Below are 27,587 nucleotides of genomic sequence, written 5' to 3'. Positions count from 1 at the left end.
CTCGAGGATAGATCTTTCTGCAGAAACAACCCAGGAACGTGGCCTCTTGGCCCTGTTTACTGCGCCACTTCAGAGGTCACCTGGATTACAGCCGCAGATCCAGCGGCATGCCAGCGCCAGGCTCCTCCTCGTTTTGTAACTGCTGGCGGTGGTGGCTCAGCAGCCCGTGTTTGTGCAGAGCCGCGCGGTCCTGTGACCGCCGTGTTTGCCACGGCTGTCCCGCTGCTGTCCCCTGCTGTGCTGCGTGCCCGGCTCTGCCCCAGCCATCCCGCTGCCGTCCCCCGCTGTGCCGCACGCCCGGCTCTGCCCCAGCCATCCCGCTGCCGTCCCCCGCTGTGCCACACACCCGGCTCTGCCACAGCCATCCCGCTGCTGTCCCCTGCTGGGCCGTGCGCCTGGCTCTGCCACGGCCATCCCGCTGCCGTCCCCCGCTGTGCCACACACCCGGCTCTGCCACAGCCATCCCGCTGCTGTCCCCTGCTGGGCCGTGCGCCTGGCTCTGCCACGGCCATCCCGCTGCCGTCCCCTGCTGTGCCGTGCGCCATGGGGCCGCTGCCCATGGGGCCGCTGCCCAGCGCCGGCTGTGTCCCCAGCCGCTGGCGGGACACAGCAGCTGGTGGCACGAGGAGGGGTCCCCGGCGCGGCTCTGGCTGCGTGCCTGGGCTCCGGCGTGCCCTGCGCTGAGGATGTTTGGCACAGCCGCCTCTACTCCCGGCTCTGTGCCTCCGCGTCCAACAGCCGCCCCGGCCTGCCCGCCCTGCACCCCGTACACCTGCGCTGGGAACCGTCCCACGCCACGCACGGCCCAGCCAGGGCTCCGTGCCCTGTCCCCAGACAGCCCAGGTGACTGTCACCGCTGGGCCTGCGGGTCGGGGCTGCTCCAGTGACCCCAGCGCAGGCTCTGGGGAGCCGGGCAGGCCGGGGCGGTGGCCGTGCCGGGGGGCCATGCCGGGACAGGGGGCCGTGCCGGGGCGGGGGCCGTGCCGGGACGGGAGGCCGTGCCGCTCTGTTGTTCTGCTTCTCGTTGGAGGTTTGTTTCCTCTTTCGACACCGTGCGGAGCCGCAGGGCAGCTGGGGCTGGTGGGGCCTCCGGGGACTGTCCCGTCCCCCTGGTCACCCAGAGCCGCTGCCAGGGCCATGTCCAGTGACACGCTCTGCGTGTCCTGTCTGTCCAGAGCCCAGCGCTGCTCAGTCCGTGCGTCCGTCTGTTCAGAGCCCAGCGCTGCTCCGTCCGTGTGTCCGTTTGTCCAGAGCCCAGCGCTGCTCAGTCCGTGTGTCCCTGTCTGTTCAGAGCCCAGCGCTGCTCAGTCCGTGTGTCCGTCTGTCCAGAGCCCAGCGCTGCTCAGTCCGTGCGTCCGTCTGTTCAGAGCCCAGCGCTGCTCCGTCCGTGTGTCCGTCTGTCCAGAGCCCAGCGCTGCTCAGTCCGTGTGTCCCTGGGAACCCACCCGGCCCAGGGGAGATGATTCCAGTGGCCGATTCTTCTCACTGTGGAGTTTCCCCTTTGTGTCCGGTCGCAGTGTCCCCAGCCGTCACTCGTACCCGTTGCCCCTCGACTTTGCCACGGGCTCCTTGTCCCATGGGGTCTGCAGCGGCTCGGTGGCCGCCCTGGCCTCGGGTCACCTCGGTGGCCCCTCCCTGTCCCCTCCAGCCCGTCACAGCCCGTTTGGCTCCCTTCTGCTGCTCTCGGTGTTCCTGGTGCCACCAGGATGCTGGTGGCCCTTCCCATGCTGGTGGCCACGGTTCAGTGTGTCTCTTGGGACCCGCCGTCCCTTTGTGCCGGTGCTGGTGTGCAGGGGTGTCCCTGCCCCGGCCAGGACGTGGCCCTTCCCTGGGGACGTTCCTGCTGGTGTGTCCCTCTGAAGGGCAGCACGGTGCCCGGTGTCACCCCGTCCCGCGCTGCCCGCGGCCCCGCCGGGCGCGCTGCTCCCGCCGTCGTGGTCGCTGACGAGATCGCTGCCTGGAGTTGGCCCGGTGCCGCGGTGCCGCTGCAGCTGGACGCCGCGCGGCTGTTCGCAGCTCGTTGACCCGGCAGCTCAGCCCTCCTCGCAGTTGATTTAAGGCTCCTCTGGCCGGTGTTGCCGTGTCTGCAGCCGCGGGTGCGCCTGTGTGGCCGTGCCAGGCCGGGCAGCGCGGGCGTCACTGCGGGTTTGTCGCTGTCGCTGAACGGGGCTCTGCCAGGACAGCCGGCTCCTCCCGGCACAGCCGGGGCTGCGGGACACGGCGGGTCAGGGAACCACAGAGCCTGGCGTGGGAGGGACCTTCCCAGCCTCCAGTGCCCCCCCTGCCATGACAGGGACATCGTCACAGCTCAGGGTGCTCAGACCCCGTCCAGCCTGGCCTGGGATGTCTCAGGGATGGTTCATCCACCCCTCTCTGGGTACCTGGGCCAGGCTCTCACCACCCTCAGGGCAACAATTCCTCCCTCCTTCAGTTTGAACCATCACCCCTGTCCCGTCACAGCAGCCCCTGCTCACAGCCTGTCCCCATTGTTCACAAGCAGGGAAGGGCCGCACTCAGGTCTCCCGGAGCGTCTCTCGCGCAGCCGCCCACCCGGCTCCCCGCTGTCCCGCGGCAGAGCTGCTGCGGCCTCCGCTGTTTCTAGAGAGCAGGTGTTGTAGGAGAGTGCCGGCTGGCTTGTCCCCAGGTGTGAGGGGAGGGACAGGTCCCCTCTGCCCCCAGGGTGGGCTGGGGCCAGGTCTGGCTCTTCGTTCCCCGTGGTGCTGGTGCTGGTGCTGGGCTCAGGGTCGCGGTGAGGCTGGAGCAGCCGCAGCCCCACGTGTCCCCGCCGCGGTGGGGATTGGTGCCGGGGCCCCTGCGCTGGGGCTGAGCTGGAGGGGACCAGCTCGCGGGGCGGGGGACACGGCGCAGGGGCTCGTCTGCCCCTCCTGAGCCCCGGCTGGGACCGCGCCGTGCCGGCCCTCGCCGTGGGGCTGCCCGGGCGGCGCTGGGGCGGTGCTGCTGGTGCTGCAGGCACGGGTGGGACGGGTGGCCATGGCAGATCTGCCCTGACGTCTGTCTGTCTGTCTGTCCGTCCAGCTGCCCTACACGGAGCTGGAGAAGGTGAGCGGCATCGAGGAGGCCAAGCACTACCTGCGGCAGAAGCTGAGGGAGCTGCGCTTCTGAGGGACGGACGCCCGGCCCGGGCAGGGGATGGAGCGGGGGGCACGGAGCTGCCCCCGGCCCGGGCAGGGGATGGAGCGGGGGGCACGGAGCCACCCCCGGCCCAGGCAGGGGATGGAGCGGGGGGCATGGAGCCACCCCCGACCCGGGCAGGGGATGGAGCGGGGGGCACGGAGCCGCCCCCGACCCGGGCAGGGGATGGAGCGGGGGGCACGGAGCCGCCCCCGACCCGGGCAGGGGATGGAGCGGGGGGCACGGAGCCGCCCCCGACCCGGGCAGGGGATGGAGCGGGGGGCACGGAGCCGCCCCCGACCCGGGCAGGGGATGGAGCGGGGGGCACGGAGCCGCCCCCGACCCGGGCAGGGGATGGAGCGGGGGGCACGGAGCCGCCCCCGGCCCGGGCAGGGGATGGAGCGGGGCGCACGGAGCCGCCCCCGGCCCGGGCAGGGGATGGAGCGGGGGGCACGGAGCCGCCCCCGGCCCGCGCCGTGGGGCTGGGCCGTGGGGCTGGGCCGCGGGCACCTGCTCGGGGCTGGGGGGCGTGAGGTATTTATTGTGTGACGGGGGAAGGGGTGACGGCGGGTGCGAGGGGGAGCGCGTGGGGCTGCGCTGCGGGGGGCTCCTCGGCCCCGGCCCCGGGGTCGCTGTGGGTGGCACTGGGGGCGTCCCTGTGTCCCCACGGCTGCAGGGAGGGAGGGAGGGCTGGCCCGGCCCCGCGGGGTCTGGGGTGCGGCAGTTTGCACAGGGGGGCTGGGCAGCGGGGTGACTTTACAATAAAACTGGTGAAAAGTGTGCAGAGTCCTGTCGCTTTATTCGTACAAGGCAGCACTGGCAGGCAGCCCCCGGCACACAGGGACCCCGGCACACGGTGACCCCCGCCCCCCGGCACACGGGGACCCCGGCCCTCCGGCCCTGGAGCACAGGCCGGTGCAGCCCCCGGGGTGCAGGGTGCTGCTGCCCCCCCCTGCTCCTCATGAAGCTGTTTATTGCCGTTTAACTTAGGTTAAATAAAACAGGGTCAGATTTAGGAAACACCTGATTGTGTGGGGGGCTGGGCAGGCAGGACCTGCAGCTCTGCCGGGGGCTGGGGGTGACGGGGGCTCTGCCCCTCGCCCCGGTCAGGACGGGCCCGGGACCCTGTACCGCACGGGGGGCCGGGGGGCCCGGGCGCCGGGCTGGGCGCTGGTGTCTCTTTGGCAGGTGTCCCCCCCGGGCGCGGGGACGGGGCTGCCCGGCGTCCACACTGCGCCGCGGCGCTGGCACGCGGTCACACCGGCATCGGCATCTCGTTGTACTCGTCCACGCCTTCCCGCTCGTCCAGGATGGGCTCGGCCTCGTCCGCATCCAGCTGCGGCACAGCGGCTGAGCGCCGGCACGGCCGGGCACCGGCACCGGCACCGGGACGCGGGACGGGCGCGGGTACTTACACACTTCATCTCGCGGTCCGTGAAGATGCGGCTGAGCAGGCACATGCGGAGCGGCACGGTGAGGATGAGGATGAAGGGGAAGGCCAGCGAGGCCACGGTGGACATGACGGCCCAGAGCACGGCCAGGCACGCCAGCTGCAGCGCCGTGAACAGGTGCATGCGCAGTGTCCGCACCTGCGGGGACAGCGCCGGCGTGGGGACAGTGCCCGCGTGGGGACAGTGCTGGCGTGGAGACACCGGCCCTGCGGCCCCCCCACACACAATGGTGCTGCCCCCCAACCCCACACCACAGTGCAGCCCCCACCCCAGACCGCAGTGCAGCCCCCACCCCACACAGCAGTGCTGCCCCCACCCCAGACCGCGGTGCAGCCCCCACCCCACACCGCAGTGCAGCCCTCACCTCACACAGCAGTGCAGCCCCCATCCCAGACCGCAGTGCAGCCCCCACCCCACACCGCAGTGCAGCCCCCACCCCACACAGCAGTGCTGCCCCCACCCCACACCGCAGTGCAGCCCCCACCCCACACAGCAGTGCTGCCCCCACCCCACACCGCGGTGCAGCCCCCACCCCACACCGCAGTGCAGCCCCCACCCCACACAGCAGTGCTGCCCCCACCCCAGATCGCGGTGCAGCCCCCACCCCACACAGCAGTGCTGCCCCCACCCCAGATCGCGGTGCAGCCCCCACCCCACACAGCAGTGCTGCCCCCACCCCAGATCGCGGTGCAGCCCCCACCCCACACCGCAGTGCAGCCCCCACTCCAGACCGCAGTGCAGCCCCCACCCCACACAGCAGTGCTGCCCCCACCCCAGATCGCAGTGCAGCCCCCACCCCAGATCGCGGTGCAGCCCCTCCCCAGGGCGCCGGGGCCACAGCCCCACTGGGGTCTGTCGGCCCTGGGGGGTCTGTCCCACAGCCACCCCAGTGCCCCACCCCAGGGCCCCCCAACCTTTTTGACGTAGGGGACGTCGGGGTGGTGCTTGGGGGGCATGAGCAGCAGCTGCAGCCGCTCGTAGAACTGGATGCCGTTGAGGGAGGTGACGCCCATGTAGAGGAAGATCCCGAAGAGCACGGCCAGCGGGATCTGCCGCAGCAGGTCCCCGATGACGATGGACAGGCCTGGCGGAGCGCGTCGGCGTGGGGACGGGGCCCGGCCGGGCCACAGCAGCCCTTGCCCCATCCCCCAGGGCGTGGGGAGGGTCCTGCGTCACCGCTGCCCACGCGGGACAGGATGGACGCGCCATTCGGCCAGGGATCGGGGCAGCCCAGCTCCCGCGGGTCCCCGCTCCGCACCCCCCAGGACGGAGCGCGGCTGCACCTACCGACCAGCACGGCCACCAGCAGCCCGGTGACCCGCTGCTCCTTCACCTCCTGGATCTTGGGCTTGTCCCCGGGCGCCACGGCCTTGCTCATGACGGTGAGGGCGTTGGCGTGCGTGACCGAGCGCACCGTGGCGGCCGCCAGCCACGGCAGCCCGAACAGCGCGAAGAAGCCGCCCATGGCCACGATGAGCAGGAGGTCAAGGTGGAACCCGGAGCCCTTCTGCAGCATCCGCTCCTTCTTGCTGATGATCAGCCTGGGCACGGGGCACACGGTCGGCACGGCCCGGCCTGGCACAGCCCGGCCCCCCCTGCCCCTGTGCCCCTGGCTCACGTGGTGATCTGCGTCTCCATGAAGATGAGGATGAAGACGAGGATGGCCGGGAGGCCGCTGGCCACCATCATCCAGACGGGGAAGTCGCTCTGCTCGCCCAGGGGGTTGATGACCCAGCCGCGCTTGTCCGGCGCCGTCACCGAGAACCCGCTGGGCACGCTCAGCTTCTGTGGGAGGGGGCGAGCGATGCTGCGGGGGCGCCGGCTCTGCCCCCCGTGCACAGCTCCCCGGGGCAGGGTGACACGGGGCGGGGGCAGCCCCGGGAGACCAAAGGGCTCCTGGCGACGCGGTGGCAGAGCAGACGGTGCCACCGGCGCGGGGACGCGCTGACCTGCAGCCGGGACGGGGAGCGGGACCGGAGCCCCTGGGGAGGGCGGGGGGTGCCGACCTGCGTGTACGTGTCCTGGATGCCGTAGTCCACCAGCACCATCACCAGGATGGCGATGGGCACCCCGAAGTCGCCGATGAGCCGCCGGATCTGGGGGGAGAGCGGGGTCAGCCCAGCCCCGGGCCGCCCCCCCGGCCCGCCCCCCAAAGCCGGGCTCACCGGGGCCCCGCGCCGCCGTCCCGCCTGCCCCACGCACCCGTCCGGGGAAGAACCGGCTGTTCTTGAACTTGCGCAGGAAGAAGGCGATGAAGAAGGTGCCGGCCATGAGCACCAGCGACAGCAGCGCCGTGTTGGGCTGCCCCGTCACCTTGGCCGCGGCGCGGGCGGCCGTGCCGTTGGCCGGGGCCGTGCTGCCGTTCCTCCACGCCGCCTCCGAGCCGGCCGTGCCGTTGGCGCGCAGGCAGCCGTGCAGCGGGTGCTCCTGGAAGATCTGCGGCAGCGCGGGGCTCAGCCCGGTCCCGCCGCCCCCCCGGCCCCCCCGGCCCCGCTCACCTTGGCCAGCTTGGAGAAGGTCTCGTAGATGAAGATGAGGGAGATGAGGAAGGCGAAGATCTCCTGGGTGAAGCGGGACACGAAGCGCACCAGGAAGCTGCCCTCGAAGGCCACCATGACCAGCACGATGAGGATGAGCCAGAAGCCGATCCAGACGCGCCCCACCAGGTACTCCAGGTCATTGGACGTGCAGAACTGCCGGGCCGTGCGGACAGACGGACAGAGGACAAGACGGAGGGACAGGGGCACAGATGGACGGACAGGGGCACAGACGGACGGACGGACAGAGGCACAGATGGACGGACGGACAGAGGCACAGAGGGACGGACGGACAGAGGCACAGAGGGACAGACGGACAGAAGCACAGAGGGACAAAGGCACAGAGGGACAGACGGACAGAGGGACAGAGGCACAGAGGGATGGACAGAGGCACAGATGGAGGGACGGGCACAGAAGGACGGATGGACAGAGGCACAGACAGAGAGACAGAGGCACAGAGGGACAGAGGCACAGAGGGACAGATGGACAGACAGAGGCACAGACGGACGGACAGACACAGGCACAGAGGGACGAACAGACAGAGGCACAGAGGGACAGACGGACACAGGCACAGAGGGACGGGCAGACGGACGGACACACAGACAGGGGGACAGAGGCACAGACAGGTGTCACGGGGGCAGAGGCCGCGCGGGGGGCGGGCAGCCCCGCGGGAGCGGGGGGTCCGAGCGGCTCGGCCGCTCCCCGCGCTCACCGTGAAGAACGCCTCCTCGAACACCAGCAGCGGCCCCGAGAAGCCGATGACGAGCAGGGGCTGCGCGCCCAGCAGGCAGAACAGCACGCCCTGCAGCGCCGTGGAGATGATCAGCTCCGACACCCCGATCAGGTCCTGCGTCTTCTCCCCTGCGGGCGGGACAGGCTCTGCACCCCCCGGCACGGCACCCCGCAGCACGGCACCCCACAGCACAGCACCCCACAGCACGGCACCCCGCAGCACGGCACCCCACGGCACAGCACCCCACGGCACGGCATCCCCCGGCACAGCACCTCGCGGCATGGCACCCCGCAGCACGACACCCCACAGCACGGCACCCCATGGCACAGCCCCCCACGGCACGGCACCCCGCGGCTCTGCACTCCGCAGCACGGCACCCCACAGCACGGCACCCCGCGGCTCTGCACCCCACGGCACGGCCCGCAGCCCTGGTGGCTCCCTCCCGCACCCCCGCTCACCCAGCAGCCCCCCGAAGGTGATGGCCGGCGACAGCGCGGCGAAGTAGATGAAGATGACGGCGGCGATGCACTGGGGGTTCAGCGCGTCCCTGAAGTCGCTCAGGTACTTGGGGTAGCGGCGCCGCACGTCCCGGATCAGGCCCCCGAAGGGCCGGCCCGTGCGCCGCAGCGGGTCGTCGTCCTCCTCCTCGCCCTCCCCTTCCACCACCTTCAGCTTCAGCAGCGCTGCGCCGCGGACAGACGGACAGACGGACGGTGAGAGCCCGCCGGCCCGGCGCCCCCCCCCGGCCCCGGCCCTCCGCACCTTTCTCCTCGGGGGACTTGGGCTCCAGCAGCCCCCGCCGCTCCTGCTCCTCGCGCTTCTTCAGCATCTGGCGCTGGAAGTGGGCGACGCTGCGCAGCAGCTCCTCGCCCTGCACCTCGGAGGGCGGCAGCACCACGCTGCAGTCCAGGAACTCGTTGATGGCGGTCAGGAGGTCGTGCCGGTCGTCGGCCAGGTACGCGGCCTCGTGGAATTGCTGGCGGGACCGGCGGGGTCACCGGCGCGGTCACCGACCCCCGCGGGCACGGCGCCGGCAGCGCCGCGGCACTCACCTTGTCCGACATGAGGGTGGAGATGGAGCGGCCGATCTCGTGGTAATCCATGTGGGTGCTGCTGGGGCCCAGCAGCACGAACAGGAACCGCACGGGCACCGGCACCTCCAGCACCGAGTCCAGCTCCACCGCCTCCCGCAGCCGCACGAAGGCCATGGTAGGGTGGTCCAGGAACTCCACGCAGCCTGGGGGGTGCGGGGGGCGCAGGGGTCACCACAGGGCACAGGGGTCACCATGAGGCACAGGGGTCACCATGAGGCACGGGGGTCACCACCAGGCACAGGGGTCACCACAATGCATGGGGGTCACCATGAGGCATGGGTGTCACCACCAGGCACAGGGGTCACCACAATGCATGGGGGTCACCATGAGGCATGGGGGTCACCACGAGGCATGGGGTCACCACCAGGCCCGGGGTCACGGCGGGAGCCCCCCACGCCATCCCCAGCCCCACCCCTCCGTACCCACAAGCACCACGGTGGCCTCGGCGTTGTCCGGGATCTTCTCCAGCAGCTTCAGCTCGTGCTTGGACTTGGAGCGGGTGATGCCGGCCGGGGGGGTGGGGGTCAGGACCTCCCTCTGCGGGACAGCGGCAGGTCAGGGCCCCCGGCGAGGACGCGGAGCGGGAGGAGGCGCGGGCAGGGGGCTGGGGCCAGGGCGGCTGCGGGAGCCGCGCTCACCTCCCGCTCCACGTCCACCCGCGCGTCGTGCTCCGCGGCGTGGCCGGCGATGAGGGGGTCGGTGACGGCCGGCTCGCCGCCCTCGGGCACGTGGTTGGTGCTGTGGTGGTGCGTGAGCAGCGAGCCCAGGCTGCCGGCAGAGATGTTCCGCGGGAAGGAGAAATCCTTCTCGTCGCTCGGGTGGCTGCGGGACAGAGCCGGGGCTGCCTGAGGTGGCACCGGCAGAGCGGCCGGCAGCCCGGCACGGCCACCCCCGCCACCGCGCGGCACATCGGCAGCCCTGCGGCTGCGGGAGCACAGACCGGGGCTGCGGGACAGAGCCCAGGGCTGGGGGAGCAGAGCCCGGTGTGGGGCTGGAGGAGCAGAGCCTGGGGCTGGGGGAGCAGAGCCTGGGGCTGGGGGAGCAGAGCCTGGGGCTGGGGGAGCAGAGCCCGGTGTGGGGCTGGAGGAGCAGAGCCTGGGGCTGGGGGAGCAGAGCCCGGTGTGGGGCTGGGGGAGCAGAGCCTGGGGCTGGGGGAGCAGAGCCCGGTGTGGGGCTGAGGGAGCAGAGCCTGGGGCTGGGGGAGCAGCGCCTGGGGCTGGGGGAGCAGAGCCCGGTGTGGGGCTGGGGGAGCAGAGCCCGGTGTGGGGCCGGGGGAGCGGAGCCCGGTGCGGGGCTGGGGGAGCAGAGCCTGGGGCTGGGGGAGCAGAGCCCGGTGTGGGGCTGGGGGAGCAGAGCCCGGTGTGGGGCCGGGGGAGCGGAGCCCGGTGCGGGGCTGGGGGAGCAGAGCCTGGGGCTGGGGGAGCAGAGCCTGGGGCTGGGGGAGCAGAGCCCGGTGCGGGGCTGGGGGAGCAGAGCCCAGGGCTGGGGGAGCAGAGCCCAGGGCTGGGGGAGCAGAGCCCGGTGCGGGGCTGGGGCAGCAGAGCCCGGTGCGGGGTCCTCAGCTGCCATCCCGCGCTCACCTGTGCTTGAGCAGCAGCGCCCGCAGCACGTTGGCGCGGTCCTCGGCCCGGATCTGGTCGGTGATCACCATCTGCTCCACCACCTGGTGAGCCACCCCCGGCAGCGTCTTCTGGTCCAGGTCCAGCAGCACGGCCCCTGGGCGAGCGAGGGGTGAGCGGGGCCGGGACCCCTGCGCAGCCCCCGGGGCTGTCCCCGCGTCCCTACCGTGCGCCAGGGTCTTGCGCAGCTCCAGGAGGCTGCGGAAGGACAGGGAGGCCACGTGCGGCTTGCCCCAGCGGTCCGTCTCCTCCTCCACGTCCTCCTCGAACTTGATCCAGCGCGCCGTCTCCTTCCACTGCAGCTCCTGGTTCTTGTCCACCACCAGCTCGTTCAGCTCCACGAACACCTGCGGCACGGCCGGCTCAGCGCCGGGACGCCCCACGGCACGGGGTTGCGTGTGACACGCACCCGCCCACCGCCCCCAACCCCTCCGCTGTGCCGGGACCCCCAGCCCCGTCCCCCCACCTCGTGGGGCTGCCGGTCCTGCTTGCGCTGCCGCGTGCTGGGCTCCTTGTGGTCCTTGCTGACGTGCACCACCTGCGCCTTGGCGCTCTTGCGCACCAGGTGCCGGCGCACCCCCGGCACGTCCTCGAAGCGGTGACCTGCGGGAGACGTGGGGACAGCAGTGGCACTGTGTGCGGAGCTGGCGGCCTGGCCGGGGCAGCGGGACCCCCGGGCACGGACGGTCACAGCCCCGGGGTCCCCGGTCACGGCACAGCGGCTCTCGGCGGGGGGACGGGATGTATGCGCTGGTGAGAGCCGCGGCACCCGGGGCATCGCCCGGTCGCTGCTGCAGGCGGTCAGGAGAGCCGAGGTGGCTCCTCGCACCACGTCTCCTGTGTCCCCGTGCCAAAGGCAGAACCCCAGGGACCCCCGAGGCACCACCCCTGCCCTGGGAGCCCCGACCTGCAGATCACCAGGGGCTGATGAGCACCCGGGGCGGCCACCGGCACCACCACCGCTCCAGCCACGTGGGCACCGGCACCGGCACCACCACCGCTCCAGCCACGCGGGCACCGGTACCACCACTGCTCCAGCCACACAGGCACCGGCACTGGCACCGCTCCAGCCACCTGGGCACCAGTACCACCACCGCTCCAGCCACACAGGCACTGGCACTGGCACCGCTCCAGCCACCCAGGCACCAGTACCACCACCGCTCCAGCCACACAGGCACTGGCACTGGCACCGCTCCAGCCACCCGGGCATCGGCTCCAGCTGCGCTCCGAGCAGATGTGGCCCTGGCCTGTCCCCAGTGCCCAGAACGCGTCCCCTGTGGCTGTACCGAGCACCTGGAGCGAGGCCAGAGCCGGCACCCGGCCCAGCTGTGCTGTGACCACAGGGTGACCCAGCACTGCCAGTCCTGGCACCGCCAGCCCCATGACCTCTAGCCCCGGCAACAGCAGCCCTGGCACCCCCAGCCCCAGCACCCCTAGTCCCAGCAACACCAGCTCCAGCACCACCAGCCCCGGCACCACCAGCCGCGGCTCCTGCTGTGCCAATGCCACAGCCAGCACAGCCCCCGGGGCCAGGGTGCCCCCCACTCAACTCTTCATGTAGTCCAGGTCGGCCGAGGCCAGTGTCTGCGCCTCCGACTCGTCCGTCGGCATCTTCTGGTAGCGGGCCTGCTCCGCGCCCGTCATGCTGCCGATGCGCCGCCGCTCGTGCAGGTTGTAGCTGCGGTGCCCCGGCTGCGACTTGGCCACGGGGCGACCGGGGGAGCCGGCCTCGGCGGCCGCCCCCTCCACCAAACCTCCCTCCTCCGCATCGGGGCTGCGGGGCAGGCGGCGCCATCAGACCCGACCCCCCGAGCCCCCAGCCCTGCGGGGGCACCGGGGGCTGCCCAGCCCCGAGAGCCGGGTCCAAGCCGCGGGGGTGACCCGGCGCCGCCCATCCCCGTCCCCACTCACCTGCCTGCCCGCACATCCCTGGGGGCCGCGGCCCCGCGGGGCTCGGGGGGAGACCCAGGCAGCGCCGGGGGGGCCACGGGCTCCTCTGCCCGCCGCTCCGTCACCTCGTCCTCCTGGAGGAAGAACTGGGACGGGGCACGGGGGGATCGGGCTGTCATGGCTCCGTGTCCCGTGTCCTCTCCAGCCACTCGCCCCGAGAGCCCCCACAGAATCACAGGATCATTGTGGTTGGAAAAGTCCCTCCAGATCACGGAGTCCAACCATAACCCACCCCGCACTGCCCCACGTCCTGAGAACCTCATGTCCGTCTGTCCAGCCCTCCAGGGCTGGTGACTCCAGCACTGCCCTGGGCAGCCTGTTCCAATGCCCCACAGCCCTTTGGGGAAGAAATTGTTCCCACATCCAACCTCAACCTCCCCTGGGCAACTTGAGGCTGTTTCACCCCAAACAAACTCGGGCACTTGTGAAGGTGACAGCAGCAACGCTGTCCCATCACTCACAGCACCGGCTGCTCTTCTCCCGTCACACACATTCTTTCTCATGAGACTCCGGCGCTGCCCCCACCTGCACGGCCTCGGCCGCGCCGGGCTGCCGGAGCTCCTCCGCCGACCGCTCCGTGTCCGTGTCGCACGCCTCGTCCTCATCCTCTTCGGCCTCCTCAATGGTGGGGGTCTCTCCGGGGACAGAGGCGCGGCGGCGCTGCTTCTTGCCTTTCTTCAGCACCCCCTTCTTGCGGCGGACGTCGGGGGGCAGGTGCGTGGAGAGCGGGTGGTGGATGTGGTGGGATGACTGGCGGTGGTCTGCGGGACAGGCAGGGTTGGCACCCTACCCATTCCTGCCCACTGCTGCCCGTTCCTGCCTGCTGCTGCCCATTGCTGCCTACTCGTGCCCATTCCTGCCCATTCCTGCCCGCTGCTGCCTACTCGTGCCCATTCCTGCCCGTTCCTGCCCGCTGCTGCCTACTCGTCCCATTCCTGCCCGTTCCTGCCCGCTGCTGCCTACTCGTGCCCATTCCTGCCCATTCCTGCCCGCTGCTGCCTACTCGTGCCCATTCCTGCCCATTCCTGCCCGCTGCTGCCTACTCGTGCCCATTCCTGCCCGTTCCTGCCCGCTGCTGCCTATTCGTGCCTGTTTCTGCCCGCTGCTGCCCGTTCCTGCCCACTCATGCCCGTTCCTGCCCACTGCTGCCTGCTCCTGCCCGCTCGTGCCTGTTCTTGCCCGCTCCTGCCCACTCCTGCCCGTTCCTGCCCGCTGCTGCCCATTCCTGCCCGTTCCTGCCCGCCCGCGCCCCCGCTGCTCACACTCGAAGTCCTCCTCGCCGTAGCTGCGCCCGGCCTCCTCGGCGTTGCGCGGGTGCGTGTCGCTCAGGATCTCCTCGAAGCGCTCCACACCCAGCGCCTTGTTCAGGTCCTTCTCCTCCTCCTCCTCCCCGAAGGCGGGCGAGCCGGCGCCCGGCGCCTCCTGCTCGGGCTGCGGGCGGCACCGGGGCTGAGCGGGCACCGGCAGTGCCGGCACCACCGCCTGCCACGCCACCGGCCCCGTGGTGCCCCAAAGGTGCTGCGCCCAAGGGACGTGCCCACCTGCACCGTGGGCCGTGCACCCTGGCTGTGCCCTGCCGGCACCCACCGCGCCATTGGCACCCAGCGCAGCCTGCACCCCCAGCCCCCGTGCTGCGCTCCAGTGCCGCGCTCCCAAATGTGCTCAGTACCCCCAGTGCCCCGGTACCCTGGGCAGCTCCGACACACCACCCCCAGTGCTGTGTCCCCAATGTACCATAGTGCCATGTCCCGGTGCTGTGCCCCCCATGTACCCCAGCTCCGTGTCCCGGTGCTGTGCCCCGCGTGTACTCCAGCTGTGTCCCAGTGCTGTGCCCCCCATGTAACCCAGCTCCGTGTCCCGGTGCTGTGCCCCGCGTGTACCCCAGCTGTGTCCCAGTGCTGTGCCCCCCATGTAACCCAGCTCCGTGTCCCGGTGCTGTGCCCCGCGTGTACCCCAGCTGTGTCCCAGTGCTGTGCCCCCCATGTACCCCCAGTTCCATGTCCCGGTGCTGTGCCCCCTCACACGTGCCCCCAGCACTGTGCCCCACTGCTGTGCCCCCCGTGTACCCCAGGGTCCCGCTCCCCCTCGCTGTACCATGGGGCCATGTCCCGGCCGTGTCCCCCGGCCCCCGCCCCCGCGGTGTCCCTGCTGCTGTTCCCCCCCAGCACTGTGTCCCAGCTGGGGGTGCTGGGGTGCAAGGGGGGGTCGCTGGGCTGGGGGCTGCAGGTGCTGCGGGTGCAGCGGTGCAGGGAGGGGGGCGGGGAAGGGAGGGGGCGCGGGGCCGGGGGCGCGGGGCCGGGGGTGCGGGGCGCGTCCCCGCCCGGCCGGTCCTACCTGAGTCATGGCGGAGCCGCGCTCCCGCCGCAGCTCCCGCAGCGCTTTATCGGGGCGGCCCGGCCGGGGATGGGGGCGGCGGGGGGGGCGGCGGGCCGGGGGGCGGCGGCTCCTTCCCCGGCCTCACCAAATATTGACGGAGCCGCCCGGCGCCCGCCTCAAGGTGACAGCGGCCCGCAGAGGGCACCGGCTGCGCCCGCAGCATCGGGCTGCGCCGGCCCCCGGCCGAGCCCCGGCCCCCCCGGAACGCACCGGCCCCCCCGGAACGCACCGGCCCCCCCGGAACGCACCGACGCTCCCGGGATGCACCGACCCGCCGGTAACGGCCCGCCCCCCCGGCACTGCTCGGCGCTCCCGGGCACTGCACAGCCTCCCCCCCCGCACTGCACGGCCCCCCCCGGCACTGCTCGGCCCCCCCGGCACCGCACGGCCCCCCCGGCACCGCACGGCGCTCCTGGGCACTGCACAGCCTCCCCCCCGGCACTGCTCGGCCCCGCGGCACTGCTCGGCCCCCCCGGCACTGCTCGGCGCTCCTGGGCACTGCACAGCCTCTCCCCGGCACTGCTCGGCCCCCCCGGCACACGCAGCATCCCCCCCGGCGATGCACGTTTCCCAGGAATGCACCGGCTCTGCTGGCGGCCGCATGACGACCCCCGCGGTGCGACACCCCCCCGCGGTGCTGCGTGGGTCGGGTCGGGCAGCGCTGACACCCTCGGGCTCACTGCGCCCCCGTACCGCACGGCTTCCCCCCGCGGTGATGCCCACAGCACTCAGCCAAGGGACAGTCCTGCCCCATCACCCCCACCACCCCCAGGGGACAAGCAGGACGGTGCCACCCAGACGTGGCAGGGGCCGGGGTGGGGACAGGGACACCCAGGCGCTGTCCCTGCCAGGACACCCCAGGCACCGGCATGGGGGTGCCAGCCTCCCCAGGGACACCCCGGCCCCTGCGTTGCTGCCCCACGGCACTTGCCTGTCCCCCCGCCCCCAGCCCAGCACATCCCGTGCCAGGCGCTGTGTCCTTGGGCTGACTGTGGTCCCCCCGCCCCACCGCGCAGTGACCCCCACGCCCTGCCGGGACACGGCACCACGGCGGGGGACAGGGAACAGGCAGACCTGCGACCCCCTCACAGCCGGCACCGAGGCCACCGCGTGACGGCAGCGGTGACGGCAGTGTCAGGGACGTCGTCCGCCCGCATCCCCCGCTCCCCACACCCCCTCCCTGTGACCCCCGTGACACCCCGGCCCTCCCAGCCCTGTGCCCGCAGCCCCGGACACCCCCGCTCCATCATCCTGCCCAGCCACTCCCACGGCACCTGGTGACGCAGCCCCCCGACCCCAAAGCGCCGTGTCCCAGCCCCACCGCCCCCCTGCCCCCTCCCAGGATCCTGCCAGCCCCGAGTGACCTCGGGCTCCGCATCTGCCGCCCGTGCCGTGACCACACCGCACATCCCTGCCCCCGGTCCCCGGCACACACACTGACCCTGCCCACGGTAACACCCGGGACCCCTCACCAAACCTGCCTGGTCCCCTGCCCAGTGTGACCGAGCACCGGTGTCCCCACACGTGTCACGCCATGAGGGTCAGTGGGGCTGAGCGGCTCCGGAGCCGGCGCCCCGTTCAGGGCGATGCCCCGTGTCCCGGTGTCCCCGGCGCACTCCCTCACCCGCGGGACACCCACGGCTCTGCCAGGCCCAGTTCGGCCCCCAGGACAGCTGGGGACGGTGCCCTCAGTCGAGTGCCCGGGACACGAAGGTCCTGCCGGCCCGGCAGCCCTGGCGAGGCCGCGGCTTACCTGGGAGCCCAGCAGGAAATCCATGGGTGGCAGCGCCGCCGGGAAGGGGCTGCAGGTCCCATTCCCGGTCACGTGTGCGGCAGCGGGGACTTGCCAAACGGCAGTGGCGCAGTGCGCCGCAAAGGGTTAATCATTAACTCCGCTCCCGGGCAGCCCCACGAGGGCCATGCGGCGCTGGCACCGCTGGCACGGCACACCACGGGGGAGGCGAGCAGCACCGGCAGAGCCGGCGGCCCCGGCACAACGCGCCCCGGCAGCACCTGCCGCAGGGGCACCCGCCACCCCGGTGTGGTTGGTTCAGCCTGCCCTGGGCTGGCTGCAGTGGGGCACAGCCCTGCCCCATGGCCACACAACAGGGAGGTGCCACACTGTGCCACCGGCACCCACGGCCCAGCCCCACGGCCACACAACGGGCAGCTGCCACACTGTGCCACCGGCACCCACGGCCCAGCCCGACGGCCACACAACGGGCAGCTGCCACACTGTGCCACCGGCACCCACGGCCCAGCCCCACGGCCACACAACGGGCAGCTGCCACACTGTGCCACCGGCACCCACAGCCCTGCCCCACGGCCACACAACGGGCAGCTGCCACACTGTGCCACCGGCACCCACGGCCCAGCCCCACGGCCACACAACGGGCAGCTGCCACACTGTGCCACCGGCACCCACAGCCCTGCCCCACGGCCACACAACGGGCAGGTGCCACACTGTGCCACCGGCACCCACAGCCCTGCCCCACGGCCACACAACGGGCAGGTGCCACACTGTGCCACCGGCACCCACAGCCCAGCCCCACGGCCATGCGACGGGGCCCAGCCCGTGGCGCAGCATGGTGGGAGGGCCGTGCCGTGGACCCTGCCCGGCGGGCAGCGGGTGCAGCTCCCCAGGCCCCGCAGCCACGAGGCCGTGCCCACCCCGCGGTGGCACTTACGCTCTGGAAGGCGGAGGAGACGATGTGGTGGATCTCGGAGGACACCGGGGAGTGGGTCATGGTGCTGGCTCACGCCCCGGCACGGCTGCCTTAGCCCTTCTCCTTCTCGCGGGGGCTCAGGGGACGCTCTCGGGGCAGCATAACCTGGGGACAGAGCAGGGTCAGGTGCCAGCCGTCCCTCCCTCGCGCCTCCGGGGCCGCGGGCAGCGCCGGCTCCGTGCTGGTTTGTCTTGGCGGCCGGTGGGAGCGGGAGAGCGGGGGCCAAGACAAACGCCGGGAGGGAGCGGAGCCGGGGCAGCGGGGGGCCCAGCCCCAGCCCCCCGGGCGGGACCCTGCGCAGGCGCCGGCGCCGCGGGGGCGGGCAGGGAGCCAGGCTGCGGGGGCACCGGCTTCGCGTGCACCCACAGGCACACCCAGGGACTGATCCCCCAGCACCCCCGTCCCCACCCCCACACCTGCCCACCGGCCATCTTCGCCCCACACTTGCCCCTCGGCAGCTCCCCGTGCACCAGGCTGACCCCTCCGGCACCGGCGTGCGGGTTTATTGCCGCGGGAGGTGCCCCTACGTGACGGTGGGACCGGGGAGGGTAGTGACGGATGACTGCGTCTCACATGGGTGGCTCACCATCCCCGTCCTCGTCACCGTCACCATGCAAGCGCGGTGGCCAGGCCACGGTCAGGCTCGAGGAGCCGCGGCCTCGGCAGACGCTCCCTGAGCCCGGCAGCGGCACCAGATAGCGCCGTCTCCGGGCTTTGGCGCTGCCCAGCTCCGGCTGCTCCCTGATCCCGGCTCTGCGGCGGGGCCGGAGCCAGCACATCCACATTCCAGCCCAGCAGCGCGGATCAGCCCACCCGCCACGCCGCACCCCGGGGCGCCCGCCAGGCCGCGGCTGGCAGCCAAAACTGCCCCACTGCGCCAGGCACGGGCCCCATCCCTCGCACCCAAGGGGCCAGCGCATCGAGCCGGCAGCCGGCACCACCAGCACCCTCGTGCCACCCCGGCCACGCTGCGGGGGCCTCTCCGGCGTCACCGGGCTGAGCTGGCAGGACAGTGTCCCCATCCCACCCATCCCGGTGACGCGGTGCTGGGCCACCACAGCCGGCAGGTACCGGAGCTCTGGTGCGGGAAGGCGCTCGCCAGCCCTAAGCAGCTTTTTGGGTTTAATCCCGTTGGCAGCTCACGGGGATTAGAGCCCCGGGAACACACTGGGATTGTTCTCGGGAACGGCGCGCTGGGAAGGGCCCGAGCGCGCTCCCACCAGCTGCCGGCACGGGGGAGCCGCTGCCAGCCCAGCACCCGAAAACGGGGCTCCCGCCACGTGGCCCCGGGCTGTGGCAGGTGCCGTGGCGGAGCCAGGGGGCCAGTGCCAGCGCGGGCGAGCTGCGGTGCCGGGCCCGGCTGGGCAGGGGACACAGGGCACCCGGAAGCTGGTGGCCTGACTCTGATGGAAAGGGTGACAGGGACCGGGGGGGAAACTTCTGCTTTCCGCGGTGGTGGCTGAGTCAGCCGGCAATGGCTCAGCGGCTCGTGGCAGCGCTGCCGAGAACGGCCCGTGAGCCCCGTTCCCCAGGGCGCTGGGACGGGGGGACAGCAGGGGACGGGTCTGATGAGCCAGGTGCCCGGTGGCCACGGGGCTGCCCCGCTGCAGCTCTGCCAGTGTCGGCACTCAGCACCGCGCCGCTGGTGTGGCACGGCTCCAGGCACCGGCACAGCTGCGGGGCCACCAGCTCACCCCGCTGCAGGACCAGCACAGGGCTGGGGTGCCAGGGCCTTGTGCACCAGCTGTGCCGGGACGGCAGCCCCGCCACGGCCAGCCCCACATGCAGCCTCCCCGCGCCGGCGGTGCCGCACAATGGCCTCTTGTGCCAGGGAACAGGCCGCTCTGATAAGCGGGGCAGGTCCGCGATACGGCCACGGGCTGCCAACGCCACACCGCTAATTACCGGCTGGCTCCGATCGGCGCCTGAGCGCGAGCCGGCTCGGCGGCTCCCATCGGTGCCGCGGTCGCATTCCTGGGACCGGCCCCGGCCTGCCCGCCTGATCCGCTCAGCAGATTAGCGAGCCCGGCCCCCGCCCCACGCCCGCGCCGTGGGGGCTGCCCCATGGGGCGCACGTGCCCCAGCCCTCTCCTGTGCCAGGCCCCACCACCGGCACCGCCGGCACCGCACGGGCCGGGGGGTGAGCAGGCAGCAGGCTGAGCGAGGCAACCCTGGTGTCAGTCCCCTGTGCCCAGGACGGACGCATCCCAGGAGCCCGCGCACACCAACGGGGGCATCCCTGTCCACACCAACCGGGGCGTCCCCGTCCACACCAACCGGGGCGTCCCCGTCCACACCAGCTGGGGCATCCCCATCCACCGCACTGACCCGAAACCCCGGCGGGGTGGGGATGGGGAGCGGGGGAACCCCGGGACAGCAGGGCAGCCAGAGCCCGGCTCCCATCCGCAGTGCCAGGCCTGCCGGCAGCACCGTGCTCCCCTGTGCCATGTCACTGGCTGCAGACAGGCCGGCAGCGGCAGTGCCGGGAGCGGGTCCCCGCTGCGAGGTCGGTACGCGCACACCCAGACACACGTGCCACACACGTGTGTGCCGCAGAGGCGAGGCTGCTGCTGAGCGCCGTGTGCCCGGCCAGCAGCAGGAGCCACGCTTCCCGGTTCCGCTGTGCATCGCAGCTGACAGGGCGGTGACAGAGAACACACGTCCCACAGCAGCTCTCCTGCTGGCAGCACCCCTGCGAGCGGCTTGTGCCCAGTTTCCAGGCAAAACCGCGGCAGGGAGAGCCCAGCGCAGCTCAGGCCGTGCCCGTCATGCAGCGATGCTGCACTGGCACCTGCCTCCCCGCAGGCACAGGAGCTCCCCGTGCTCCCTGCGCTGGGGACACCGACACGGGCCACCCGCCCGGCCGCCAGCACTCGCCGTCCTGCTGCAGCACAGGGTCCCGGACCACCGGAGCAGGGGAGGTGCGTGGCCGTGGCGCACAGCCACCGCGGGTGACACTCACACAGATGACATGCACACGGGCCCCCCGTCACCCATCGCAGCCGGAGCACGGCCCGCACACAGCGCCCAGGCTGGGCGCCACAGCCAGTGCCCGCCACGGCTCCTGGGCCACGGTCGCCTGCCCAGGCCAGCCCTGGCACCAGCACCGATCCCGGCACTGCCCCGGGGCTGCGCCAGCACCTGCTCCCCAGGGTCAGCGCCCCGAGGCCGAGCCGCGCCCGCACCGCGCAGTGTCCCGGCTCCCCCGCCACGCTCACCTGGCTGCCCCGGGACACCCCGGGAGGTCCCGCTGCCCCAGCGCCTCCCGGGTGCCCCCCCCGGCAGAGGGGTCCGGGGGAGCCGTGTCCCCGCATCGCCCCGGTCCCGGGGGGGTGCAGGGCCAGGACACGGCGCTCCCGCCCCGGCAGAGGTTTGCTGCACGCTGCAGCTTCAGAAGCTGCCACCAAAAATATCCTCCCCCCGCCCCACGACCTCGAAACCGCTGGATCCGGCGGATGAATCACGGCCCCGCGCCCCCGCCCCCGCCGGTGCCACCGCTGGAGACCTGGGACCGGCCCCGGGGACACGGCGGGCAGGGGCTGCCCCGCGGGCTGCGGCCGGCGGTGTGCTCCCCGCACACCCCGCGGACCCCAGACCCCGGGAGCGGCTCTTGTCCCCAACCCGGCCCTGGGCAGAGACAGGCACCGCTGCCCCGCCGCCCCGTGCCGGGCTCCGGGTGCCGCCCCGGGACACCGGAGCCGAGCCCCGGCCCTGGCGGCTGCCGTGGGGGGCTGCCTGCTCCCCGGCCCCGGCACGGGCTCTGCCCCACTCACCCCATCGGCCCGGCAAGGCTGCGGCTCCGCCGCCCTCCCGCTGCTGCCGGTGTCCGGGAGGCGGCCCCGGCGGCGCGAGTTCCCGGGGACAGGGACCGGCCCCGGCGGGAGGCGACGCGGGGCCCCCGGCACGGCGGGACCCTGAGCCAGCGCGGCCCCTCCGGCGCTCCGCCGCGGGCCGGGGCCGCCGCGCTCTGCCCGCCGCAGCGCAGCTGCCGAGCGCCGCCGGCAGCTTTTATACCGGAGCGAAAGAAAAAACACGGCGGCGGCGGCAGCGAGAGCCTTTGTTCCGGCGAGCTGCACCAGGCCACTTTATCCAAACACAGCGCCGGTGCCAAGTCCTGGAGCGGCTCCTCGGGCAGCCCCACCTCCGCGCCGCGGCTCCCGCTGGGCACCGGGGCCGCCAGCGGCGGGGACGGGCCGGAGCCAGCGCAGCGGCCGCGCTCGGACCCGCGGAGCGGCTGGTGTGGGGCCAGGGGGACATGGGGGGACACGGCCCCGCAGCCCCAGGAGCGCAGGCAGGAGCAGGCGCCGGGGGCTTTGCGGGCGCCCGGGGCCCCGCGAGGGGACAGGCGGTGGGACACGCTGGGTGGGGGTCGTGGAGCCGGGAAGGAGCTGGGGGCAGCCTGTGCCCCCCCGCTGGCGAGCCCCAGCGCGGCGGCCGCGGGCAGCCAGCCTGGTCCCCTCTAATGACAGGGCTGCGCTGGCGGGGCCGCCCCGGGGACTGCAGCCGGGCCCCCCCGTCCCGCAGATCGGCGCGGGGGCCCGGCCAGGCGGCGGCTCCCACGGCCCCTCCCGGGGACGGTGCAGGGGAAGGGGGCGGCGGGAGCGTCCCCCACCCCATCCGTGGGGCGCTCCCGGTACTCCCGTCCCCTGCAACGTCCCTGCCGGCCCCGGGGAGCCCCGAGCCCACCCTGGGACACCCCAGTGACGTGGGGCAGCACCCAGGGCTGGGGAGCAGCGAAGGGGCCGCGGGGCAGAGCCCGCCCGGCGCAACCCCTGCCCGGGCTCGGGGCCAGCCCTGCTGCTGGCCCCCGGTCCCGGGGAGGCCGGGGGGCCGGGGGGGCCGGGCGGAAGGGCGGCCTGCGGGGCGGCGCGGTGCCGGTGCCAGGAGGTTGTTAGCCCGATCACATCCCGCGCTGCTGGCAGGCGCTTGAAGCGGTGCAGCGACCCTGAAGGGACCACAGCAGGACCCCGCAGCCCTGGGGGCGACACAAGCCCCCTCCCACGCCCCCGAACAACCCTGACACCAGATCAGAGACCACGGGGGCCTCTCTGGCACGAAAGGTGTGTGGCAGCCCCAGCCCCCCGGGGACCAGCTCTGCCCACGTCCCGGCCTGCACCGAGTGGCTCAGGGGAGGCCGCTGTGCTCTTCGGGCCCCGCCGTCCCCCCTGCCCCGGGGACCAGGCCGAGGGCAGCTCGGTTGCCACTTTAGGGCTGTGGGAGCCCACGCCAGCACACGAGTGGGAGAGCAGTGGGGCTGGACCCGTGCCTGGCGTTGCTCAACCCCTGGCAGCGTTTCGCAAGCGGGCAGTGCTGCTCGGCGCCCAGCATGGCGCGCGGGGTGCCGGACGGCTGTGCCGGGAGCTGCCAGGGCCACGTCCCCGGGGGCGCTCCCCAGCCCCGTGTTTCTCACCTGCCGGAGGTCACTGCGGAGCTCAGGAGCCGGGAGGGAAGGGCATAGAGCTGCCTCGTGTCGCTCCAGCACCTACTGGGGAATGAAAAGATGACAAGGGCTGAAGCGCAGCGCCAGCGTGACCGCGGGGCTCCCACCTCCCGCCCGCCGGGGCCTCGAGAGCCGCGTCTGGCACAGGAACGGTGTCCGAGCCGCGCAGGAACCCCCACCCGCAGTCCCGGCCCCGGGGGCGCCGCCGGCGGAGGCAGCGGTGGCGGGAAGGGGCTGAGGTGCGACATCCCGGGCGGCAGAGCTGCAGGAGCTGGGCGGGCGGGCAGGAACAGGGTCCCGGGGGAGTCCCGGGGGATGGCAGCAGGTGGGGGGGCTGCACCCGCCCCGGCCGAAGGAGCCGGGGGACGCAGGAGCGCGCGGGGGCAGCACGGAGCTCCCGCGGGACACGGCTCCCCCTGCCCCGGGCCCCTCACCCCGCGGCCGGGCCCCGCAGCGGGTCGCCGAGGTGGCAGCGGGGAAAGCGGGTCCGCGGTCGGGCTGGAACGCGGCACTCGGGAGGAGCCGCCGCGGGTGCGGCGCCCCGGGGTCCAGTCCCGTGGTGTCCGCACGGGACGGGACCGGAGCGGCGGGCGGGGGCGGGCGCCGGGAACAGCGTGCGGGGCAGCGGGGAGGAAGCGGGACACGGCACCGGCAGCACCGAGAGCGGACCGGACCGGACCGGGTCAGCCCCGCCCTCTCCAGCTCCCGCCCGCGCGGCTCCGGCTCCCGCCGCTTACCGGAGAGTCCCGCCGCGCCGGGCGGGTCTGCGCGGCCCCGACGGGGCGGAGCGGCAGCGGGAGCGCGCCGGGGCGGGGTGAGGCGGCACCGGGCGGGTCCGTACCGGTCCCAGCACAGTCCCCGGCGTGCGGGGTCGGCGTTCCCCCGCGGGCCCCGCAGACGACGCGGCCGCTGCAGGAGCCGGTGCCGCGGTGTCCCGGGCGGGGCGAGCGGACCCGGGGATCGAACCCGGAACCACGGCGGGCGGGCGAGGAAGGTGCGGCCGGGGGCGTGGCCTCGCCAGGAGGTGTGGCAGCAGGGGCGGGGCGGCCGCGGGGGCTGCCGGGAAGAGTGGCGGAAGGGACGTGGCCGGCGTGGGGGCTCCCCGGGAGGTGTGGCATCGGGGGCCGGGGCGGCGCGGGGGCTGCCGGGAGGGGTGGCGGAAGGGGCGTGGCCGGCGCGGGGGCTGCCGGGAGGGGTGGCGGCGGGGCCGGGACGGCGGGGCCGGAGCGGAGCGCGATGCAGAAATACGAGAAGCTGGAGAAGATCGGGGAAGGTGCGGCCGGGCCGGCCGGGGCCGTGCGGGGGAGCGGCCGGGGCCGTGCGGGGGAGCGGGCGGGGCCGGGGCCGGTACCGGGGGCGGGGCCCGGCGCGCGGTGACCCCGCTGCTCGCAGGTACCTACGGGACCGTGTTCAAGGCCAAGAACCGGGAGACGCACGAGATCGTGGCGCTGAAGCGGGTGCGGCTGGACGACGATGACGAGGTGAGGGGGCGGGCCGGCCGTGCCGCTCCCGGGGCCGCTCCCGGGGCCGCTCCCGGGGCCGAGCCCCGTCCCCGAGCCCCGTCCCCGAGCCCCGTCCCTCCGCAGGGCGTGCCCAGCTCGGCGCTGCGGGAGATCTGTCTGCTCAAGGAGCTGAAGCACAAGAACATCGTCAGGCAAGGGGGTCGGGAGCTGCCCCCCCGGTTCTGTCCCCCCTCCCGGGGCTGCTGTCACCCCGGGACTCGGCCGGGGCCTCACGGTCCCCTGTCCCCCCTGCAGGCTCCACGACGTCCTGCACAGCGACAAGAAGCTGACCCTGGTCTTCGAGTTCTGCGACCAGGTGAGGGGCAGCAGCGGGACAGCAGCGGGACAGCACCGGGACAGTGCCAGGAGAGCACAGGGACAGCACCGGGACAGCACCAGGGCAGTGCCAGGACGGCACCGGGGCAGTGCCAGGGCAGTGCCAGGACGGCACCGGGGCAGTGCCAGGAGGGCACCAGGGCAGCACCGGGGCAGTGCCAGGAGAGCACCGGGGCAGTGCCAGGGCTGGGGTCAGCGCTCCCCACCCTGACACGACCCCCGTCACGTTCCCAGGACCTGAAGAAGTACTTCGACAGCTGCAATGGGGACTTGGACCCGGAGATCGTCAAGGTGTGTCTGGGGTACCCGGTGCCCGTGCTGGCTGCGGCACCGCGACCCGTCGTGAGAGCCGTCGCGGGGCCGGCGTGTCCCGCTGCAGCCCGCGCTCTCCTCCGCAGTCCTTCATGTACCAGCTGCTGAAGGGCCTCGCGTTCTGCCACAGCCGCAACGTCCTGCACCGCGACCTCAAACCCCAGAACCTGCTCATCAACCGGGTGACGCCGGGGCTGGGGGTGATGCCAGGGCTGCGGGTGACATGGGGCTGCTGGTGACACCAAGGCTGAGGGTGACACCAGGGCTGCCAGTGACACCGGGGCTGGGCGTGACGCCGGGGCTGCGGGTGACACCAGGGCTGCTGGTGACGCCGGGGCTGCAGGTGGCACCAGGGTTCAGGGTGACACCAGGGCTGCTGGTGACACCGGGGCTTCGTGCTGCGTCCTGCCGCAGCCAGGCGGGAGCAGCGCCAGCTGTCCCCAGCATGTGTCTCCAGCTCTCCCAGGTCTTCTGGGAAAGGTTCAGGGCTCGGAGCAGTGGCTGCTGGCCCGAAGTGAGGGGTGGGCAGCGGGACCCCCGCCAGGTGCTGCTGACACGGGTTTCCCTGCAGAACGGGGAGCTCAAACTGGCCGACTTCGGGCTGGCCCGAGCCTTCGGCATCCCCGTGCGCTGCTACTCTGCGGAGGTGAGCGAGGGCATCTCTGGGGGGCTCGGCTGCCCGGCCCCCAGGCCCTGAGCGTTCCCCGGCCCCCGCACAGGTTGTCACGCTGTGGTACCGGCCCCCGGACGTGCTGTTTGGCGCTAAGCTCTACTCCACCTCCATCGACATGTGGTCGGCCGGCTGCATCTTCGCAGGTGGTGCAGCGGGGGCTGCGGCGGGGGCTGCGGCGCAGGCTGCAGCACGGGGGCTGCAGCAGGGGCTGCGGCGGGGGCTGCAGCACGGGGGCTGGGGCTCATCCCGCTCTCCCCTAGAACTGGCCAACGCGGGGCGGCCGCTGTTCCCGGGGAACGACGTGGACGACCAGCTGAAAAGGATTTTCCGATATCCTTCTGGCGTGGGGGCGGGAGGGGGGTCTGCCTGGGTCAGCGCGGTCGCTGGGTGACGGTGGCTCCTGCGGTGGCCCTTGACGCCCCCACGCTGCTGGGCACCCCCACGGAGGAGCAGTGGCCGGCCATGGCCAAGCTGCCCGACTACAAGGTGAGATAGGGGGCCCGGGGGGCCGGGGTTGGGGGGGCGGCCGCGGCTCATCCGTGTGTCCCCAGCCCTACCCCATGTACCCGGCCACCACCTCCCTGGTCAACGTGGTGCCCAAGCTGAACGCGACTGGCCGGGACCTGCTGCAGGTGAGCGCCCGGCCCGTGTCCCCCTCCCCGTGTCCCCCTCCCCGTGTCCCCCTGTCCATCCCCCTCCCCGTGTCCCCCTCCCCCTGTCTCCCTGTCCGTCCCCGTGTCCCCCTGCCCACATCCCCCTGGCTGTGTCCCCCTGTCCATCCCCCTGCCCGTGTCCCCCTGCCCACATTCTGAGGCTTCTCCAGGCAGATGAGGGGTTCTGGTTTCTCGAGGGGTTCTGGTTTCTCAGGGGGTTTTGGTTTCTCGAGGGGCTCCTCTGCCACACCTGCCTGGGGGTCTGTGTGGTGGGGGTTCCGTGTCTTGCCCCCCCAGCCTCATGTCCCGCCTCTCCCACGCCAGAACCTGCTCAAGTGCAACCCGGTGCAGCGCATCTCGGCGGAGGAGGCCCTGCAGCACCCCTACTTCACGGACTTCTGCCCCCCCTAGGCCCCCGGCGCCGGCAGCTCGCGGGGGGAGGGGACAGCCCCCATGGCGGGGGGGACAGGAGGGAGGTGCCAGCACCCCGGAACCGCAGCCCCTCCTTGCGTATTTATTAGGTTTTTAACCCAAGGCCGCCCAGTTCTGCCCCGGCCGCGGGGAACTGGCGCGACCCCCCCGTCCCGACCCCCTCGCTCCGGGGCTGGCGGGGGCGCACGGACCCCGGGGCCGCGGTGCTGCTGGAGGGCCGGGACCCTCTGGGACCAGGTGTGGGGACCCCCACCCCTCCTCTCCCTGCCCCCCGGCCCCTTCCCAGCAGGGGAGGGGGTTCTGGGTGCCAGCTCCCGGGGGGGCACCCCATTTATTTTCTACTGTGCTGCTGTTCGTGGGTGAACGTGCGTGTTTGTTACCTCCATAAAGAGCTTCCCCTCCCCAGCGCCGCCGCCTCCTTCCTGGGCACCGCCCCCCCGCTGCTGCGTGTGCCCCCGGGTGCCCCGCTCTGCACGGAACCGGACCTGGGGCAGCTCTTTAATGGGGGGGCTGCAGCGGGCGGGAGTCGCATGTACAGCGCGGCAGGGGGGGCGCGGGCGCAAGCAGCACATGCAGGTACGGGGGAGCAGGGCCGGGGGGCCCCGCCGCCCCCAGCCCCCG

General features: G+C 73.2%; 3 protein-coding genes across 6 annotated transcripts in view; 2 read left to right on the top strand and 1 right to left on the bottom strand.

Annotated features, from left to right (window-relative positions):
* FASTK (Fas activated serine/threonine kinase) overlaps nt 1-3,123 on the top strand; it is a gene marked incomplete at its 3' end in the record, with an annotated part of 9,460 nt that extends 6,337 nt beyond the window's left edge. Inside the window, exon 9 of the mRNA XM_080364254.1 lies at nt 3,037-3,123. Within this exon, the coding sequence (XP_080220380.1) occupies nt 3,037-3,123 (87 nt within the window). The remainder of the gene's footprint in view (nt 1-3,036) is intronic.
* Nucleotides 3,124-4,081: 958 nt separating this feature from the next.
* SLC4A2 (solute carrier family 4 member 2) lies at nt 4,082-24,176 on the bottom strand (the record flags this gene model as incomplete). Its single annotated transcript, XM_080364253.1, has 23 exons — nt 4,082-4,468; nt 4,548-4,721; nt 5,498-5,667; nt 5,871-6,124; nt 6,202-6,368; nt 6,590-6,679; nt 6,786-7,019; nt 7,082-7,276; nt 7,833-7,981; nt 8,312-8,536; nt 8,616-8,829; nt 8,906-9,090; nt 9,370-9,484; nt 9,586-9,769; nt 10,528-10,663; nt 10,733-10,913; nt 11,033-11,169; nt 12,117-12,340; nt 12,478-12,602; nt 13,042-13,277; nt 13,779-13,947; nt 23,029-23,100; nt 23,796-24,176. The coding sequence occupies 23 exons, from the start codon at nt 24,174-24,176 to the stop codon at nt 4,388-4,390; spliced, it is 4,098 nt and encodes a 1,365-aa protein (XP_080220379.1). The 3' UTR covers nt 4,082-4,387.
* Nucleotides 24,177-24,251: 75 nt separating this feature from the next.
* CDK5 (cyclin dependent kinase 5) lies at nt 24,252-27,364 on the top strand. Of its 4 annotated transcripts, XM_080339291.1 has the most exons (12): nt 24,252-24,331; nt 24,451-24,539; nt 24,645-24,712; nt 24,816-24,876; nt 25,131-25,187; nt 25,295-25,390; nt 25,780-25,854; nt 25,928-26,024; nt 26,142-26,211; nt 26,307-26,367; nt 26,433-26,513; nt 26,859-27,364. In XM_080339291.1, the coding sequence occupies exons 1-12, from the start codon at nt 24,295-24,297 to the stop codon at nt 26,943-26,945; spliced, it is 879 nt and encodes a 292-aa protein (XP_080195417.1). In that variant the 5' UTR covers nt 24,252-24,294; the 3' UTR covers nt 26,946-27,364. The 4 variants fall into 4 exon arrangements, with proteins under 4 accessions (XP_080195417.1, XP_080195415.1, XP_080195416.1 ...); XM_080339292.1 differs by lacking the exon at nt 24,645-24,712 and having other exon boundaries at nt 24,303-24,331; XM_080339289.1 differs by lacking the exon at nt 24,645-24,712 and having other exon boundaries at nt 25,295-25,854.
* The last annotated feature ends 223 nt before the right edge of the window (nt 27,365-27,587 follow it).

Source organism: Nesoenas mayeri, assembly GCF_963082525.1.
Source record: "Nesoenas mayeri genome assembly, chromosome: 2".
Taxonomy (NCBI): Eukaryota; Metazoa; Chordata; class Aves; order Columbiformes; family Columbidae; genus Nesoenas; species Nesoenas mayeri.
This window is presented reverse-complemented; position numbering and strand designations above follow the sequence as displayed.

Bases quoted from the DNA above. Each gene is read 5' to 3' on its own strand.
- CDK5 (XM_080339289.1), top strand. From the start codon at position 24,295: ATGCAGAAATACGAGAAGCTGGAGAAGATCGGGGAAG. The intron at 24,540-24,815 runs GTGAGGGGGCGG...TCCCCCCTGCAG, and splicing joins GGCTGGACGACGATGACGAG to GCTCCACGACGTCCTGCACA. The intron at 26,025-26,141 runs GTGGTGCAGCGG...GCTCTCCCCTAG, and splicing joins GGCCGGCTGCATCTTCGCAG to AACTGGCCAACGCGGGGCGG.